At 33.7% G+C, this 20,133-nt stretch overlaps 1 protein-coding gene across 4 annotated transcripts in view; it reads right to left on the reverse strand.

Moving 5' to 3' along the window:
• Positions 1–711: 711 nt before the first annotated feature.
• C1GALT1 (core 1 synthase, glycoprotein-N-acetylgalactosamine 3-beta-galactosyltransferase 1) overlaps positions 712–20,133 on the reverse strand; it is a 31,256-nt gene continuing 11,834 nt past the window's right edge. For all 4 annotated transcript variants that reach the window (XM_033088296.1, XM_033088297.1, XM_033088300.1 and 1 more), the window contains 3 exons: positions 13,370–13,606; positions 8,651–9,318; positions 712–2,949 (listed from right to left, as the gene is read on the reverse strand). In XM_033088296.1, coding sequence (XP_032944187.1) covers positions 2,722–2,949; positions 8,651–9,318; positions 13,370–13,606 — 1,133 coding nt within the window. In that variant the 3' untranslated portion in view covers positions 712–2,721. The remainder of the gene's footprint in view (positions 2,950–8,650; positions 9,319–13,369; positions 13,607–20,133) is intronic.

Consider the following 20,133-nt stretch of genomic DNA (forward strand, 5'->3'; position numbering starts at 1 on the left):
TGACTGATTGATTTTACTATTACTGGTCAATGTATCAGATGTTACATGTCAATAAGCAAAAATGGAAATAATGCTAAATGACTAACCTCAAGGCTGACAGAGTACAAAGAACACACAGTCTTTGAGTATAAATCCTAGCTGGTACTGATTAGCTTTGTGACAGTGGAAAAGTTACGTTAATTCTCTGAGCCCCAGTTTTCTCATTTATCATATGGGAATAACACCCAATTTGTGAGGATTAACACTAATGTACACAGAGTAAGCACAGTACTTGGCATATAGTAGTTATCAAATAAAAACTAGCTATTACTTGTAAGAAATGTACAAAATATTTCCTTCAATATCTGATTTGATTAAAGCAGATTTTTAATTTATTTAAAACAAATATTTATACTCCAACAAATATTTATACTCCAAATATTTATACTCCAGAACAATAAAATTTTATACTTACTGCTCCATACTCTGGCCAGACAGTGTTCTAAAAGCCGTACATATATTCAGTCATTTAATCCTCATAAGAATCCTGTGAGGTAGGCAATATTATTGTCCCTAATTTACAAATGAGGAAATTGAGGCACAGAGAGATTAAGTAAATTGCTCAAGTTTACAAAACTAGTAAGTGATAGAGCAAGAATTTAAATCCAGGCAGCCTGACTCCAGACCCCAAGATTTATCACAATGTTAATTTCCTACGAGTAAATTTTAAGGTTTTTGGATGTTTGTGACAAACCCTTTATTCTTCTAATACAGAAAAACAGCAAATATGGACTCAAATTCACATCCATATCAAGGTGAAGAACTGTTCAAAGACTAGAATAAATGTCTTGAAATTTGAGCAGATGACACAACCATGAAAACAATAAAAAACAATTTAATAGGTAAAAATTGGTGGGAGTTTTCACTATGTGGAAAGAGTATCCATAATTAGCCACTAAAATGAACATCCTCTCAAATACACCATCCAAAGAGGTCATAGTTTTGACATGTTTTGGCACAATAAATATAAACTATTTAGCTAAGCAGCAGAGTCAATGGTGTGACAGCCATGTAAAATTAACATAACAATAAAAATAAGAGAAATGTAAATCATTTGTAACATTTAAGATAATCTTATAGAAAGTCTGTAAAATATTCTGTTATGATACACTCAGATAATATTACTCAAGAAAACAAAAATTTATACGTTTTTCTTTCCAGAAACTCTTTAAATAGAGGGTTATTAAATTTGGAACAAAACATTTATGAATGTGTTTCTGATGAGTCTTGAATGGTTATTCTGCTCAATGGGAATGATCTACCCACTGGCAACACAATCATCCCAAAATATTAAGTCAGCATCAAAATTCAGGCTGTTATTCACAAATTAAGTATTGGGTCTTTTAATATCTGGCATATTTCAGCTTGTTGAAGCTTTCTGCATTTTCTGATGTTTTTAATTAACTCTGGTCAAAATCCTGCATTCAAATTATTTTGCCAGTGCAACTAATAGCCACTTCAGATCCTAAAAATGAATTTCAAAACTCTGCTTTAAACAAGTTATGAAAGGCACAAACAAGTTCTCATCTTTCAACAGGATGAGAATAAAAGGAACTATAATTATGTAGTTAGAAAGAGTTTTAAATAATCAATTTAAAATGTTGCTTAGTAATTCCTGAGAGTGGCACTGATACTAAGAAAAGCATTCTCAACTAGCATTAAATTTACTATTTATTAGTTACCCATAATTAACAATGGGTAAATATGGGAACAAAGTATTTAAAAATCCATGTTTATCGAATGCTATTAATACTTTGAGTAAATAAATATTAACAGTTGAGAATGATAGCCAAGAAGGTTAAACACATTTAGAAGAGACAACAGGACTCAGTATACGCAGACCTTAGAGGTATTGTGGGTTTGGTTCCAGATCACCGCAATAAAGCGAGTCTCGTAATAAAGCAAGTATCTCTTTGCTTGTGGAAGGTCTTGACTTCAATTTGTTTAAAAAAAAAAAAAAAAAAAAAAAGCAACATCCGTGAAGCACAATAAAACGAGGTATGCCTGTAAAAGATTAACTATTTATTAGAACCAAATATATATAAAATACAGTCAAGGCCCGTAATTTCAAAATGCAGTTTTATTAATGCACTTTAGGACGAGTGCCATTCTTATTCTACCTTCTTCTGGAAGAAATACTGCCAATTATAAGTAGTCACAGCAAAATGGTGATTAGCCAAGAACTGCACACAGGTGTGTGCATGGGGGAGTTCATGTATATCATACTCCAAATATAAACGTGTGTCTTGAGTTTATAACCAACACTGAGCAACAATATTTCCTTCTAAAATTTTCTTTAAGGCAGATCTGTTTAGCATCATGTGTGTATTACTAACATGGTACAGTGTAGTTTTAGCAAATTTAACTGTTTTAGTTTCCCAGTGAAAATAATACATATGGTCAGGAATGGACAACAAAATCTCTTTCCTAGTTCCTTTACCTGGCCACCATTATGAAAACCAAGTTTTCTGTGTGTGTGTGTGTGTGTGTGTGGGTGTGTGTGGGTGTGTATCTATATCAAAACACATTTTAACAGACTTCACAGCTCATTAAAGCTTCAGTTTACAGTCATTCATATGAAAGGTTTCTAATATGGAATGGTCACTTAGAAAGAATTCCTCACTGGTATTCCAGTGTCCTACATCAGAAACGCAGAAGTTCTTCAGTGCAATGTTAGACATTTTACCTCTGTTCATTTATGGTTTCCTTAAAGTTTCCCAATTTTACTTTTGGATCTTCATTTTTGTATGCTGAACTTATTTCCTTTAGCATATTCTCAGGTAAGGCAGGTTGATATCTGTATAAATATCCATATGGACGAAGATGATAAACGAGGTATTCTAACTCATACATAGTTGTAGGATCAACATAGTGAAAAGAAACCGCAAGATCAGAACAGCAACCAGGACCCTAAAGAAGAAGCGGAGACAGGCATTGTTAATAAATAGCACATTGTCAACATACAATATTCACATACTGATTAAGGAAACACTAATTTTAACAGACTCCAATAATGAAAGCTAGCAAAGTTTAAAGAGGCACCTAATTTATTAGGCGTGTGAAAGAATTCGAGTTCCTAATGATTTAAAACTAAACATGACTCTGCTAAAGTATTTCTAACTGAAATAATATTCTCTCATACTCTACAGTGTTTTAGCAGAAAAAAGTCTTGAGACTTCTTTCAATGAAAGGAGCAGCTAGCTTTACAAAGGCTAAAGCTCTATTTCTTCAAGTTTTGCTTTCTCTTCATAATTTTCTCACTATAAATTTGTACTTGGCTCAGTCTCAGAAAGACACTTTTGGCACATTCAATGACTACAGAGTCTTGCCCATTATGTGTCTGCAACCTAATACTTCATCTACACATCAATCCAAACAGTCTAGTATTTAAGAAAGAAAGCTCTCAGTCAAACCTAGATTTGAATCCAAATTTTGCCTACCAGTGCATGACATTGGGCAAGTTACTGGATCTCTGTAAGCTTCAATTTCCCCATCTGCAAGATGGTTACTTAAAGGAGATAATGTGTATAACATGCTTGGGACTATGCTTTGCCTATAGCAAATATTCAATAAATATTAGCTATTATTGACAGAATAATCACATTTAGGTGGCCCTCAGTAAGTCAGTCAGAGTTAAACCTTTGTTCAGTTTTACAATTCTCATACATTACTAATACAGTTGGTATGAGAACAGATTTAAAATAACAAAAATACAACAGGAATGAAAAAGCATGAAAAGAAAGAAAACGGGGAAAAAGCTGGTCACAGAATTAAAGTCACAAGGTTATTTTGGGATCAGAATTGGTATCTGGATAATGTTTCACCCAAGTGACTCCAACAAAATTTAAGACTCTAATGTCTTTGCAATAGCCCAAGGAGAAAGATAGTCTGGCAAGTTCAGAGAGAGATTCATAGTGACTACTAAATCGAACATTTAATAATTCATGTTTGGAAGTATGTAGCTTACAATGCAGTAACAATTATCAAGAAATTGTCCATTATATTTTTTGTGGCCTTCTCTCTGAAGTTTTCCTTTGAAACAAACACTGGGTATGTGAGATTCTTGGATGACTATGTCGGCAATGAAAAATTACCTGGTGCCTACTTTTACACTTTTAGGGAATGTAATTAAGAACAAATATGAAAAGGAAATATGTAAGTCAACTTGTGATTATCTAAATCAGCTCTGTCCAACAGATATATATGAACCACATAATACAGTTTAACATTTTCTAGTAGCCACATTTAAAAAGTAGAAAGAAACCGGTGAAATGCCTTTGAAGGTAGTATATTATTTAACTGAACAAATTCAAATTATTTTTTCAATATGCAATTAATATTTTAAAACTTATTAATCATTCTTTTCAGTTGTGCTAAGTCCTTGAAATCAGGTGTGAATTTTATACTTACAGCACATCTCAATTTAGACTAGCCACATTTCAAGCACTCAATAGTTAATTTATGTAGTTAGTGGCTACTGGACAAGTGCATATTAAGCTAAAAGACTAGAACAATGGCATTTAATTTTAAATTGATGATCCTCTGTGGGAGCAATTTTATATGACTCTGAAATATTGTAGTAATATTTTTGATAAGATTTACTGCATTAATTATGTTATACTCTATTGAATTGTTTTTTATCGGATGGCCAGAATACTGTTATTATTAAGCATTATAAGCAATAAAAGACTATTAAAAACCTGCCATAATCATTAGAAATAAAACAGTTCTCTGCATACATTATGGTTATCTCCAAAAACTCAAGAGAATCAAGTAAAAAATCTTCAGAAATAAAGAGTCCAAGGACAGAGCCAGATTTCAAAGATGCTTTAAGAAAACAAAAGCTTTCATAAATACCAGTTAAGAAGTTCTAAGATAGGACCCAAGTATAACAGTAACAAAAATATTAAATACCTAGGGAAATACTTAAGAAGAAATAAAGATCTGAAGAAAACTATAAAACTTTACTAAGGGACCTAAAAAACAACTTAAAAAATCCTGGACAAAGATGTCCACAGTCCCTAAACTAATGAATTTATACACAAGGATAAAGACATGAGAGTTTCCAACACAATGTGAAAGAAAGAAATATACCCTCTTAGATTAATAACTTAAATATGTTGTAAAGTTACAAGTTTCAAAATAATATGGTGCTGAGCCAAAACCAAATAAAACAATGGAAAAGAAATGAAATTCCAGACACCGATCCTTCTATAAGTAATGCTATAGTGTATGATAAAGGAAGTATTTTAAATCAATAACAAAATTAAGACTTGGTTTTAAAAGAAAAAAGGTACTGGAAAAATCAGTTAACAATTTGGAAAAATCAGGCACTCTATCTCAACCATATCAAATGCCAGTGAGTTTCAGATGAATTAATGTAAATAAAACTGAAAAACTAGTAAGTCATATTTTATAATTTCTGACCTATGAAAAAGGCAATCTCACATATGGAAGGATATATTATGTTGGTGCAAAAGTAATTGCGGTTTAAAACATTAAAAAATGGCAAAAAACTCAATTACTTTTGCACCAACCTAATGTATGTGTGTGTGTATATATACAGATATATATATATATACACACACACAGAGGCATATTTATATACATATATATTTACACATCTATTTTAAATCCACTGTATTAAGACTGGAAATTCTCTGGCGAAAATTGTATTCCTAGGGAATAGACTCACTTATAAGGAAGTGAGAAGGTGGTATGAAAAGAGAACTGTATGAAAAGTTCTGAACAACCAACTTAAGAATATAACTCTTTGATCAACTAGAATATCTCACACCCTGACTTGCTAGGTAAAACCTTTCTACATTGCATTTTTAGTGATTACTACAGAGAATGTATGTATGAAATTTAGGATGGCTTTGAAAAATAGTAACTTCAGGAGGAGAAAATATATTAAATGATTGATGAGTAATAACAGAAGTTTGATTTCACATTGGGTTTATACAGAACCTCCTAAGAGACAAGAGGCAATGTTAGAAGATTGAGTCAATTTTGGTACTCCTAAGTCTATTTCATAGTCTTAAATAAAACTGAATAAATTTGTATAGAAAGAATGTAAATTTTGCCATCCATTTTTAAAACCATGATAATTTAAATAAAAGATGCACTACAGAAATACTAATTTTGTTCATATAAAGCATATTGTTAGGTATACCCTACTTGTAGGTGGGAATTGTGGGCAGCACTCTTAAAGAAGGATATTTTAATGGTTATAAGATAATGACAATTGTATGTAAACCCAGTATCAGATACATTTGATAAAATTGTATGTATTTAGGTGTATTTGTTACGTGCACTTATATTGTTCTTGAGTTTGGGTGTATTTTTGTATCGGAAAGGGTGCAGAATTAAGAGAAAAGGTCAAATAATCTTGGAACGGTCAGAATATACTAAGAAAAGTTTCCACTAAAAAAGCATCTCACTAAAATCAAAAACAGACTTAAAAGGCATGCATGGGAATACATCTGTTTTATAGTCTAGGAAATTGCTGCACCTACAATAGTAATAAAATGCTAGCATAAGGTTTCAAACAGCCTCATTATATAAAACTGAGCTTTAAAATGTTTATTTATTAAAGTGGAGTTTTATCCCAACAGAATATTTATTCTAACTTATCCTCCTCCTCTGTTGGGCACGTATCCCATTAATCACAGAGCAGAGCTCATGATGGAAATAGCAACAGCTTTTAGAATCAGAGGGGTTTGCAATAGTGACTTACTTATCACCTGACTTTCCTGGGCCTCAGTTTTATCACCTATTAAGTGCGGAATTATTATAAGGACAGCTCTCGTGTCTGTGTAAGTACCAAGAACATACTGGTGGGTGATAGCAGAAGTGATTTGCTTCAGTTTCCTTTTAAAGGTGATTACCTAAAGCTTGGGTCAGATGTTTTAGGTCAGGGTTTCTTAGCGTCAGTGCTACTGACATTTTGGGCTGAACAGTTCTTTGTTTTGGGGGGAACTGTACTGTGCACTGTTTAGCATTTAGTGGGTTTCTACTCACTAGAAACCAATAGCAACCTCCCAGTTGACAACCAAAAATGTCTCCAGATTTGCCAAATGCACTCAGGGAGGGGAAAAAATAAAAAGCTCCCAATTGACAATCACTATTCTAGATGATGATTTGAAAACGTTTGTGAAGAAGAGAATTATTTGTACCATAAGGCCAGAGAAAAGAAGGCATGGATGGAGTCCTGTAACTTGTCTAAAGGCCTTATTAATTAATAGAACTGAGTCTAAAAGGTAGGTTTCATGATTCCTGGTCTCCTTCAGTCATTCACTGCTGCAATGCTCACAATAGTGAAAAACAGGCAACTTACTAAATAAATGTATATTAGCAGGAGAATGGATAGATAAATCACAGTATATTCAGACATTAGATTATTACACAGCAGTCTAAATTAATAAAACATACATATATTGCTGTTGATAAATGTACAAGGATAACATGGTACAATTCCATTTATTTAACAACCTGTAAAACAATACTACACATTATTATGGATACATAAACATGTAGATAAAAATATAAAAACATGCATGCAATCAGAAATATTCAATTTGAGATAATGATTAGCTGAGAAAGAAGGCAGGAGAACTGGATTGGGGATGGTACACAGGCCTCACTATATCTATACCCTTTTCTTTAAAAAAATTCTGAAGCAAATGTAGTAGAAGACTAATATTTGGTAAAGCTGGTTGGTGGGTACAAAATATTATATGCTTCTCAAGTATTTGTCTGTACATCTGAAATACTGAATAATGTATTTTAGATAAAATTCTCAGGAATGTAAGCTAAGGTCTCAAATGAGGGGTAAGGCTTATTACTTCCTCACGCTGCGGTAGGCACCGTACTATACAATACACGGCAATTACAGCTGGATGAGACAGGCAGATCCGGTCCATTTTACAAATGAGGAAACTGATGCCTGAAAGTTAGGCAAATTCTGTCCATCCATGGCATTCAACTATTAAGTGGGAGAACAGGATTTGAACCTAGGTCTTTCTGAACCTCAAAGTCTTTTCATGCGTGTTCCTGAAGACTAAAAGACTCTCTACTCAGATCTTTACACAGCCTGCTAAACCTCACTCAGGTTTCTGTTCAAAAGTTACCCCTTAGAAAGGCCTCCTTTAATCACCCAAACTAGATACCCTACCCACTCTGAGTCACTCTTCTTCCTCTTACCTGGCTTTATTTTTCTTCAGGGCACTTACACCTACCTAAAATCACGTTATATCTTAACTAGTATACCTGTTTATGTGTTCTCATCCAGAATGTAAGATTCATGAGAACTGGAACTTGGCAGTACTTACCTGCTACCTTCTCAGTGTCTGGCATATAGTAGTACCAGTATTTGTTGAATGACTATTGTTGACACTCTTAGTCTCATTTACTTTGTTCTACTGCCTCTGATAAAAAGACTAAGGGTGGCTAATAATAAAGTGAAATTGGTATACTTTCCATTGGAAAAAAAAGACAAGGATATTCTTAGTTAGTGGTACTAAAGAAACCTATACATATTAGCGATTTTTTTTTAAGTAAACAAAAGTCAGTCTAAGTCTTTATACTGTAATAAAATGTCTAAACTTACCTGTACAGTAGGATAAAAGTTATAATTCCAGTACCAAAAGGTTCTAGGTAGGTAAGTCTTGATTAAGTGGTGTTCTGGTACAAAGGGATGAAAAGTTTCTTTCCCGGTGGAATCTCTGGAATCTCCCGCTTCTACATTTAAAATTTCCATGCATTTCCCCAGTGCTAAATCTTCGATAGAAGAACTATGTGTACATTTTTCTGTTTTAAATGCATCAACATATCTCTTCAAGGCTTCTTTGCTCAGTACATAGCCTGCTCCTCCACTCATGTAGCCCTGCTTTACAAAGGGCTTAAATCTTCTCCCGAAGTAAATGGGTTCTTCAGGGTTGTGTTTTGAGAGAAGCCATCTCAAATTGTCTAGTATAACATACGTATCATCATCTGCTTTCATAAACCAATCAGCATCTTCTAGATGATGATCATGAACATACTGAAAAGCTCTAATTGTTTTCCAGTATAGCTGGTCTCTGCCTTCTCTGGTTTTTAATCCCACAGCAGGGAAGTCTTTATTTTCTTCTGAACTCATAAACAACACTTTATTACAACGCTGGGCCCATGTAGCTTTGACATGTTTAGCCTTTTTCTCTAGGTTTTGAGGCCCTGTCATAACCCAGCAGAGAATTTTAACCTTCTGAAAGAGGTATTCAGCGACGTCTGTGTTCTCATCTATAAACAAAAATTTTAAAATTGTATTTACATATACATAAAATCCAAATAAATTATGCTGAAGACATTTTCTTAAAGACCTCCTCCCCCCACTTCTATTAACCTATCTACCATTAACGGTTTAGCTGAAAGAAAGCAAAATTCAACCTAATATGAATTGACATTCTGATTGATTGTTTTCATGTCAGTCTTATCCAGGAGATCACAGGAGCTAACAACAGTCATCACTATGACTTAAATTCTTACTATTTGAACTGTGGTTCATTGACCAAACAGCATCAGCATCACCTGAGAGTTTGTAAGAAATACAGCATCTCAGGTCCCACCCCAGACCAACTGAATCAGAATTTGCAATTTAACAAGTTCTCTTGGTGATTCATAGGCATGCAAAGCACTGCCTTAGGTAGTCTTTGCTTTTCACTCCATTCCACAATGAAAGCTTCAGCAGGCTCTTAACAGAACTTTGAGAGGAATGTTTCTCTGTTCTGAAGGGCAGGAAAGACATGCTGCATTTTGAAGCTCACTGGAGGTCCAATGTTATGAATTTCTACAAGTACCCTGAGGTGGCTTTAAAAAGGCTTTCGGGCGGCCCGGTGGCTCAGGCGGTTAGAGCTCCATGCTCCTAACTCCGAAGGCTGCCGGTTCGATTCCTACATGGGCCAGTGGGCTCTCAACCACAAGGTTGCCAGTTCAATTCCTCCAGTCCCGCAAGGGGTGGTGGGCTCTGCCCCCTGCAACTAAGATTGAACATGGCACCTTGAGCTGAGCTTCCGTTGAGCTCCCGAATGACTCAGTTGGTTGAAGCGCGTCCTCTCAACCACAAGGTTGCCGGTTCGACTCCCACCAGGGATGGTGGGCTGCACCCTCTGCAACTAGCAACGGCAACTGGACCTGGAGCTGAGCTGCGCCCTCCACAACTAAGACTGAAAGGAAACAACTTGAAGCTGAATGGCACCCTCCACAACTAAGATTGAAAGGACAACAACTTGACTTGGAAAAAAAGAAAGTCCTGGAAGTACACACTGTTCCCCAATAAAGTCCTGTTCCCCTTCTCCAATAAAATCTTTAAAAAAATAAATAAATAAATAAAAAAAGTCTGACCGTTAAAAAAAAAAAAAAAAGGCTTTCACAACTACCCCAGTTTGATGAAGACGAATCAATGCAGAGTTGAAATTACTTCTGATAGTAACATACCTCATTACAAAATGTAAATCCACCAGTCAAAATAATAACAGATGAACAGGTAGAGGTAGTATTTCCAAGACTGTCTAAAGTGTGTTTTTCAAGATATCAGTTTGCAAAGAAATATGTAAGGAGTTTATACCAGAATATAAAGTGACATATTAAGTTTTTCATTGAGGAAGTCTTGCTCCATGCACCACCCCTGCACCCCCACCCCAAAAGTCCTAAGCAGTGAGCTTAACTGTTTTACATCCTGGTGCAAGCTCCTTATCTGGGTGCGGATAGGTAACAAACTATTCACAGGCTGTGAGGGCAGGACCACATTTGAGTAACACTGGTGTAGAAGAAGACTCCAACTGTAAGATTCTAGACCAGTGCTTGGTGAAGAACCAATTTTTATTTCCAATAGTTAGAGATCTATACTTTTATAAATATGCTAAAAATGAAATACCAAAAAATAAAATTTTAAAAAGAGATATAAAATACAAGCCTCAATAAGTTTTTATATTTAGATTTAAATAAAATTACTGTGAAATTACCATAAAAGTTTGTTTAATCACAATTTTAATACTTATTTACTTGTAGACCAGCATAGGTCTGCAAAACCACACTTTGCGTTGCAGTGCTGTAGGCAAAATCCTGAGGAAATATACCCTGAAAGTTAAGGTCAACCAGTGAGTTACAAAAGCTCAGTCCAATAAAAAATTAACAACCGGAGGCATAAATTTCTAGTTAACTAACTGAGAGAAAACAGAAGGCAAGGTTGGGCAGGACATGAAAGTGTACTCATGGCCCTCTGAATATCAAGAATTCACAATTAAAAAAAAAAAAATTCACAATTAAAAAAAAACAGACAAAATCACCCTATGTTCAGTCAGAGAGCATTCACGGTTCTTATACTTGAGGAGCCCAATCTCCTAGCTATACAGATATACCACCAAATCCTGGATAGGGAAATTGGTGGAGACAGGAATCCCCAATATGTTTCACCTAGAGAAAGACAAATTTCTCCCCTGGGATCTGGTAGATATTCTGTCTCATTCTTTCAATTATTCACTCATTAATTACTTTGTAATAAGCATGTGCTAGCACAGGAGATGAAAAGATGTGTAAGACACATGTGCAAACCAACATTTGCTATATACTAAGAGATGCTGTAATAGAGGTATGTACAAAGGGTTCGACTGCGCCGAAGGAAAAGAAAGCAGTTGCTGATAAATCCTACAGAGAAGTGCAGTGGGACCTTGGCTAGAACGGAGAAGAAGGGGAGATAAAGCAATATCAGCAAAAACAAGTGATGATGCAGAAAATAGGTCTTTGAATGAGTATATGCTCACTAAAAGAAAGAACAAAGAGCATGGTGAAGTTTGGCTGAGTGCAGGTACATGAGAATAACTGAAGGCCTGAACTAAGAGAAATGCACTATGAATTGAGAGAAGAAATCTGAAAAACGGTAAAGAAGGTAAATTCTCAGAATTAAATGAGAAATGGGATTGGTAAGCGAAGGAAAGCATCTACCATTACTTCACAGTTTCTGACTTAGGCAGAAAATAAAGAATATAGGAGATAGAGAGAGTTTTAGGTGCAAGAAGGAAAAGAAAAGGAGTCTCATTTGTACATGTTAAGTTTGAGAGGAACAGACTTTCAGCATACCCTACGTTTTGTGGGCTATCAAGGAGGACAAATAGGTACCTAATACATGTGCCTGTAGTAAGGCCAATCTAGTACAGCCTACTGGTAGTAGAGGAACCTCAATCCAACTGATCATTTCAAGACCACAGAGCAAGTGCACAGTGATCAATCTTTTTTATAAGAATACAGAGCACCTGCTCAGAGCTGAATCACTGTTATATAAACTTGCACAGAACAAAGAGAGCTTGTATATATGTACATGCTAGTTCATAAAACTCAACCAAGATTTGATACTTTGCCCTTCAACCTCTGTTTTGAGAGGTTAGGAAAGAAGTACTTTATACCAGAAAGATAAGAGAAAAAAAGGACCCTCTGCACCCTAAAATTCCAATTGTTTTCAAGCTGTTTGTATTCTTTTCTGTTAAATAAACCACAAGAATTACAGAGATCTTTGAATTGTGTTAATGTCTTCTTATAATGTTTAGAGCTGGGTTGAAGATAAAGACAGCAAGGAATAGATGGAAATTAAAATACAGGAGTTGACGACATTATACAGGTAAAGAAAGAGCCAAAGTACAGAAACTTGGAGAAAACCAACATTTAATGGGCACGCAGAGGACTCAATTGAGAAAATCTGGTCAGAGATATGAGGCCAAGAGAAAGTGAAGTCATTATAACACATCTTTAGTTTCCTACTTTCCTAGTTCTTTAGGGTGAAAAGACTAGTGATATTAGCTACTTATAAAAATATGAACTGATATGTAGATAGATATAGATAGATAGATATATGGATATATCTATCGATAGACTGATCGAGCTATTGATAGACATATCTTGAGTTTCTCTAGGAAAACAAGAATGAGCAAAAACTAAGACCAAAACAAGACAATAGCAGAAACCAAAGACACAGATATAAACCATAACAAAGTTAGACAAAATTTTCAGGAAATCTAGTCTGAAAAGTTTTGCCTTTCCCCAAATTAGTTTCTGAACTGTTTCTACTGAAAAATACATTCAAAATTAATACTTTACTACCTAAATAAATCTGGAGTTTAGCAATTTCTTTCTCCTAAGGCAAACTGAGAACTGTCATTTAATATGTGGAATTAAGCTCATTTTCATCAAAAGATATAGTGATATAACAAAATTCATATAAATAACTTTTCCCAATTCTCTCAACATTTACATACACTGAAAAATACTGTTTATGTTTACTCCTTAATAAAGTAAACCATACCTTTATGTTGGATAACATCTGCATTGAAGTTCATCTGTCCTCCTAGAGAATTCTGCCCATTATCATCTGAATGTCTAGCATGAGGATCATTATGAAGAATATTAGGCTGGGTGTCATCCTTTTCTCCCAATAATACACTAAATAGCTGAGAACACAAAACAAATCCGATTGCTGATCCACAGAGGAAGGATAAAAAATTCAGCCAAGATTTAGAGGCCATTTCCCGAAAATGTATTTCTGAAAGAAAAAATTAGCAGGATGTTATAAATTATAAAGCAACATACATATGACGAGCAAAGAGTCCGGCAACTTTTTGCTATACTGGAAAGTTAATTCCTTCCATGTAAGAGACCATTTCTAAGGGTACTTAACTGTGATTTATGAATTTATCCCTCAATTTGCTGCTAAAATGCACATTATAGACAAGTCAATAAAATGAGTAGAATAATCACTACTGGGGTGGAGCATTGGTAAATATGGGCATGGATAAATAGGATTCAGTAAGAATAATTTGAAGAGCATTTAAAAAATATAGATTTCTAGGCTCACCAACTAAGATTTCAGATGCAGAAAAGTGCTGGGATAAGTAAAATTTATATATTATTTAAGGGATACCTTTGTGATACTGATTGTTAAAAATAAACTAACAAAAACCAGCAATAAAGCACTGAATGAAGAAGAAAGAAATCACCCCAAACCTCATCAATCAGAAACAACTTTTGGTGAACATCATTACAAACATGAGTAACATCTTTATGAATAATAGAGATAGGAGAGATAAATATAGCTAACATTTGAGTCTTGTGTTAAGAGCTTTACATGGTGTACCTTAAACCATAAACTAGGGACTATTAATCCCATTTCGCGAAATCAGACAGAGAGAGGTTAGTTACCTTCCCAGGGTCACACTAACAATCTGAATCAAGAATTCAGACCCTTAATCATTTTGCTACAGTCTTACAAAATTCAGATTATATTAGTCATGCTATTTCAAAGATTTAACATATTAAGCTAGATTTACCTACATTTATAGGAAAAAAGGGAAATTACACGAATCTTTGAATATCAGCTAAACATTTATAATATGACCTCCCTCCTCTAAATGATCCCTTTGAAGAAAGATTATTACACCACAAAATAACTGGAGGCATGTACAAAACTGTATAAAAAAAACTATATAATGTTGATGGAAAAAATCAAATAACACTTAACTAAATAGGAAGACAGACTGTGTTCAAGGATTAGAAGACTCACATAGTAGAGATGTCAATTCTCCCTAATTTGATACATAGGTTTAATGCAATTTCTATCAAAATCCCATCTAGATTTCTTGTAAATATAGACAAAATTATTCTAAAATTTTATGTGACGGCAAAGGAAATAGAATAGTTTTTTTAAAAAAGAATAACAAAATGGGAGGAATCAGTCTGCCTGAGTTTAAAAACATCATGTTACAAATGAAATGAAGACTGTATAGTACTGGAGGAAGAACAGACTCATAAACCAATGGAACAGAATAGAGAATACAGAAATAGACCTATATAAATATGCTCAACTGATTTTTGACAAAGACACAAGCATTTGAGTGGAGGAAAGACAAGCTTTTTCAATAAATGTTGTTGAACATCCCTAAGGGAAAAAAATATAAACAAACCTTGACCCTTATAAGTCATGATAATACTTTATACAAAAATTAACTCAAAATGGATCCTGGACTTAAATGTAAAACATGCAACTATAAAACTTTTAGGAAAACAAATTAAAAAAAAAAATCTTTGGGATCTAGAGCTAGGCAAAGAATTCTTAGACCTGACACCAAAAGTGCAATTCATAAAATTGAAAAATTGATATACTACTGCACTTTATCAAAATTAAAAACTTTTGCTCCGTTAAAGGCCGTACTAAGAGACTGAAAAGACAAGCTACAAACTGGAAAAAAATATTTGCAAACCACACACCCAACAAAAGAACCAATATTTAGAATATATAAAGAATTTTTGAAAGGAAAAGACAAACAAAATCAAATTAGAAAATGAGCAAGACATCAACAGACAATTCACTAAAGAGGATGTACAGATGATAAACAAGCAAATGAGAAAATGTTCAATTTCATTTGCCATTAGGAAAATGCAAGTTACAATTAAAATGAGATCTCTCTACACACCCATAAGTATACCTAAAATAAAAAATAGTGATACCAGTAAATGCTGGTAAGGCTGTGGAGAAACTGGATCACTATATATGGCTGGTGGAAATGTAAAATGGTGTCCATCCGCTATGGATCAAAAATAACTACAGGGACAAAAATATGTTGTAACTCATGAAACAAACCCAACTTCTTATCAAAGTAAACTACTCATCATGACAAAAATGGGAAAAATGACCAAGCAAATTTGAACGGTATGTCCCCAACCTAGTGAAGGACCTCTTAACATCTAGAGGTTAAAAAAAAAAAAAATCACAGGAAAAAGATCAGAGACAAATACCTACTTGCACCTGTGCAAGATCCAAGCTCCCCAATTTACCTTCCTCAGGTAGGTAAATGGCTACACAGAAACTACTACCAGCAGTAGCAGCAGCAGCAGCAGCGGCAGTACAAATCTCGAACTCAAAATTTCAAAGAAAAGATCCAAATGGTTCATAAAACAATAGTCTACATGTGGAAGGTAACAAAAAAGATTTCCATTTAAACAATTTTAAAGCAAGACTAGCTAGAATTGATTCTATTTTAAAAACGAATAAAAAGAAATACACGAAACATATGTAACAAGCTTGCAGTGAAAAACACAGGGAGCAAAAGGTAAGGGAAAGCACAGTTCTGAATACTTCATAAAAAAGAAACACTTAAGCTTTACAGGACAATTTTGTAGTCTCTGTAGTTCAAAAGATTAAGCAATTATTGAGAAAATGACAGATATGAAAGACAGGCAATAAAGAGTCAACAGACAGATAACTTATTTCCCTAAAGAGAACAGAACAAAATGAGGAAAAAGTAAGGTATAGTAAAAGAAAATGCACTGAAATGGATGCCATGCATTTAAATATTTGAAGATCACATATATACAACCCTAATAGAGATTGTTCAGTATTGAGAGAGATCCTGAACTTCTCACTTAAAAAAAAACCTCTAATAATCCAGGGAAAAACAAGCTGTCAAAGGCAAAACATTAGGCAGAACTACAAAGGAAAAATTATTAAGTAACATTCTCTTCTTTATCATTATATGCAAAAAAACAAAAACAAAAACCCACAAATATTTGAGGGTAAAAACATATGCCAAAAGACTTAAGTAATCAATAAGTTGTCATTCAAATTCAACATAACAGAAAAACATTTTCAAATATGCAATGATTCAATATCCACATATCCTTGGTATACTGTATATTTAAAAATATAATTCATCTGAGAGTTAAATGCAGTTTTAGAAAAAAATCACAAATGAAGAAATCATTCAATGAAAAGGTTAGCATACAACATAAAAGGTTGTAATTCTTTCCAATACGAAACTGTGGAGTAACTGTGTATGGTAATTATGAAGCAAAACCAAAATATTATCCTGGAAAGAAAACCTACATATAATAAAATGATAGTAGTAATTTAACTATAAGATACTGAGACACAAAAGGCATATCAAAAGTTAATAAAAATGGAGTGGGGGTGGGAGAGAATGTGCTATGCACTCTAATTTCATCAGAGGGGTAACTCAGAGCTTTTCTTTTTTAAGTTTAATTATAAAAGAGAGAAAGTACCATGTACTCTAATTTCATCAGAGGGGCAACTGAGAGTTTTTTTTTAAGTTTAATTATAAAAATCTTCAAATACATGCAAAAATATAACTGTGAAACCCCAAGTACCCATAACACAGATTGAATTATAATAAAAAATGTGCTATATTTACTTTAGTTATTATTTTGGTCAATTGATTATAAAATTTTAATGCTTATCCCAGACGTTAAGTCATTTCATCTCTACATACATCCATATACTTATCTGAAAATATGGATATTTTCTTACAAGCCACAATGCCATTATGAAATGCCTAGCAAAAATTAACAATAATTCTTTGGCTCATCCAATCCACAGCCTAATCAAATTTCCCCAACTATCTTCTATAATCAAATTGTATCAATTAGTTCACAAATGTCTTTTTTACATTTAGGTTTATTCAAATCAGGATTCAAACTATATCCACATTCACAAATAAAACTAAAAAAACAAGAGAACACATTATATAACAAATAGCTATTAAAAATGAAAACCTAAACGAAACACGAATTTCTCTAAAAACAAAACAAAACAAAAATTACCAAAGCTGACTCAAGATATAAAACCTAAATGGACAAATAACCACAGAGGAAATAAAGAACAGTGACAAAAAGAGGCAGACTTCAAAAACATCCAGGCTTTTCCTGGATACTTCAATCTTCCAAAAAAACATAATTTTTAGGCTACATAAGTCATTTCAGAAAATTGAGAACTTAACCAATTCTTCTTTTATGTAAAAGCTTGATAACTTGATTTATCTTGATATCTAACAAAGACAGCTCAAAAAATATATTATAGAAAAATCTCAGTGCTATTTCACTCCAAAATAAATTATCAAAGAAAATACAGTCCAAACATTAGTGGTTCTTTTAAATTGGGTTCTGTGGAAGCAAATTCTGAAAGGAGACATTTGTGTGAATGTGATTACAAAGTGTTCACTGGAAAAACTTGCAGGGAAGTAAGACAGGGAAGGGAAGGAAGCCAATCAAGGATAAGACACCAAGCAAAGTCCCATCGAGGATAATTTTAGCTCACTCCTTCAGGGTAGTTCTGGAGAGAATGTAGGCTACACCTCAGAGTTGTATCCATACAATCAATTGTCCTCAGGAAACAAATTTCCCAGATACTTCCATTAGCAGAAAATGCTCTGGCAGTGTGAGGGCAGCCCTACAACAGAGAACCTTACCAGACAAGATACTAGGAATGAAAACACATCAGGAACCTGTGAACAGGCAGGAGATACAGGCCTATGAACAGAGCCTTAGCATAATCTGCCACAGTGACTTACGGATAAAGTTAAAATCCTATTGATTTGGATTTGCACTATGCAATTCCCAAAAGGTTCAGCAATGAGTCATTCCTGTTGAATCATCCAACAGTGAAGACCACTAGTGATAAGCCCCAGGAATGTGTACAGAGATTTCAATTAATTTTTTAGCATTTACTCTAAAATATGAATAGCCAATTAAGAACCGCCAGATATTTTAAGAAAATCCTCTAATATGAAGGGAAAAAAAAGAAAAAAACACAAGACAGCCAAATTTAAAGCAACGTGGAAGAGATTATGCAATGAGAGGAACACTTAAAAGAACTCATACAAATTAAAACTTAAGAAAATCAAAACCTCAATAAAACAGCTATAGGATAGGTTAACAAAATTGCCCCCAGAGTGAGCAAAGCAGAGACAAGGTAATGAAAAATAAAGAGAGAAAATTAACGATAACTAAAGATCAGCTTAGAGGTGCAGAGAAAAGAGAAAGGAAGGCATCAACAACCAAGTATTTCAAGGAAATTTCCAGATTGAAAAGATCCAATGATACCCAGCACAGTGACTAGAAAGACCCATAAAAAAATTACAAAATTTCAGAACACTTGGGTTAAAGAAACCATTCTGTAAGCTTTCAGAGAAAGGGGCAAAAGGTTACATACAAGAAATCAGGAATTAAATGGTTTTGGGTTTTCACACAGCAACACTGAAAGCTGGAAAGTAATGGAGAAATGCCTTCAAAATTCTGCGGAAAAGTGACTTCCAATTTAGAATTTTATACCCAGCCTGACTATCCAACAATGAGGGACGAGTAAAAATATTTTAAAGACATGATAGACTTTGGTCAGATCAATATTTACTATATTCCACTGTGTCTATTTTAAAGCACCAGTAGGGCACTGACACAGAAGTGTTGGAGATGCAGGTCTGGAGCCTAGGAAAATATTCAGTTGGTCATCTGTATATTTGAATTACAAAATTAAAAAGAACAGTCAAATCTAATATACAACCAATCAAATAAAAATAGGTAACACTGAAAAATTAGTCAATGCAAAGAATATTCTTTGAAGTGCTTTGAATTAATTCACTTAATTGTTCCACAACACAATACAGGCTAAAAGAGTTGGGTAAATTCCTAGTACTTTTCATAGTTTGCCATGTGGTCTGATATTACAAAAAACTCAAGGCAAGATTTTCTCTAGCAAATTCCCTTCTTTGCCTTAAAAATGTATTTCAGTGACTCAACTCTTAATCTAAGGAAATCATCTTAATAAAAAATAAAAAAGCATTTATGAACAGTGCCTGCACACAAGTCCTCAAGTATCTGCTAAATGAAAGAATAATTCATAGTCAAAAACTAGAAAAGGAGAACTATATAAGCTAAGGTATACTCATTAAATAGACTATTATACAATCACTAAAATTTTTTGAAAATTACATAACATGAAAACATGGTTAAAACACAAATTGAAAAAAAAAGATGCAAAATTCTATCCACAATGTCATTCCAACTATGTGCTTTAAAAAAAAAAAAAAAAAAAAAAGCTATCCTGAAAAAGACATTAGAAAAAATATACCAAAATGTTAACAATTTCTGATTTCAACCCTGATTTCTAATTTCAGTAATGGGATCAGGGGTAACTAAGATGATTTTTCTTTTCCATATTTTTCCAAATTGAGTTTAATGACTATACATTACTTGGGCAGCTCTCAAAAATTTTAGTCTCAGGAT

The sequence above is a fragment of the Rhinolophus ferrumequinum genome, chromosome 20, assembly GCF_004115265.2.
Source record: "Rhinolophus ferrumequinum isolate MPI-CBG mRhiFer1 chromosome 20, mRhiFer1_v1.p, whole genome shotgun sequence".
Taxonomy (NCBI): Eukaryota; Metazoa; Chordata; class Mammalia; order Chiroptera; family Rhinolophidae; genus Rhinolophus; species Rhinolophus ferrumequinum.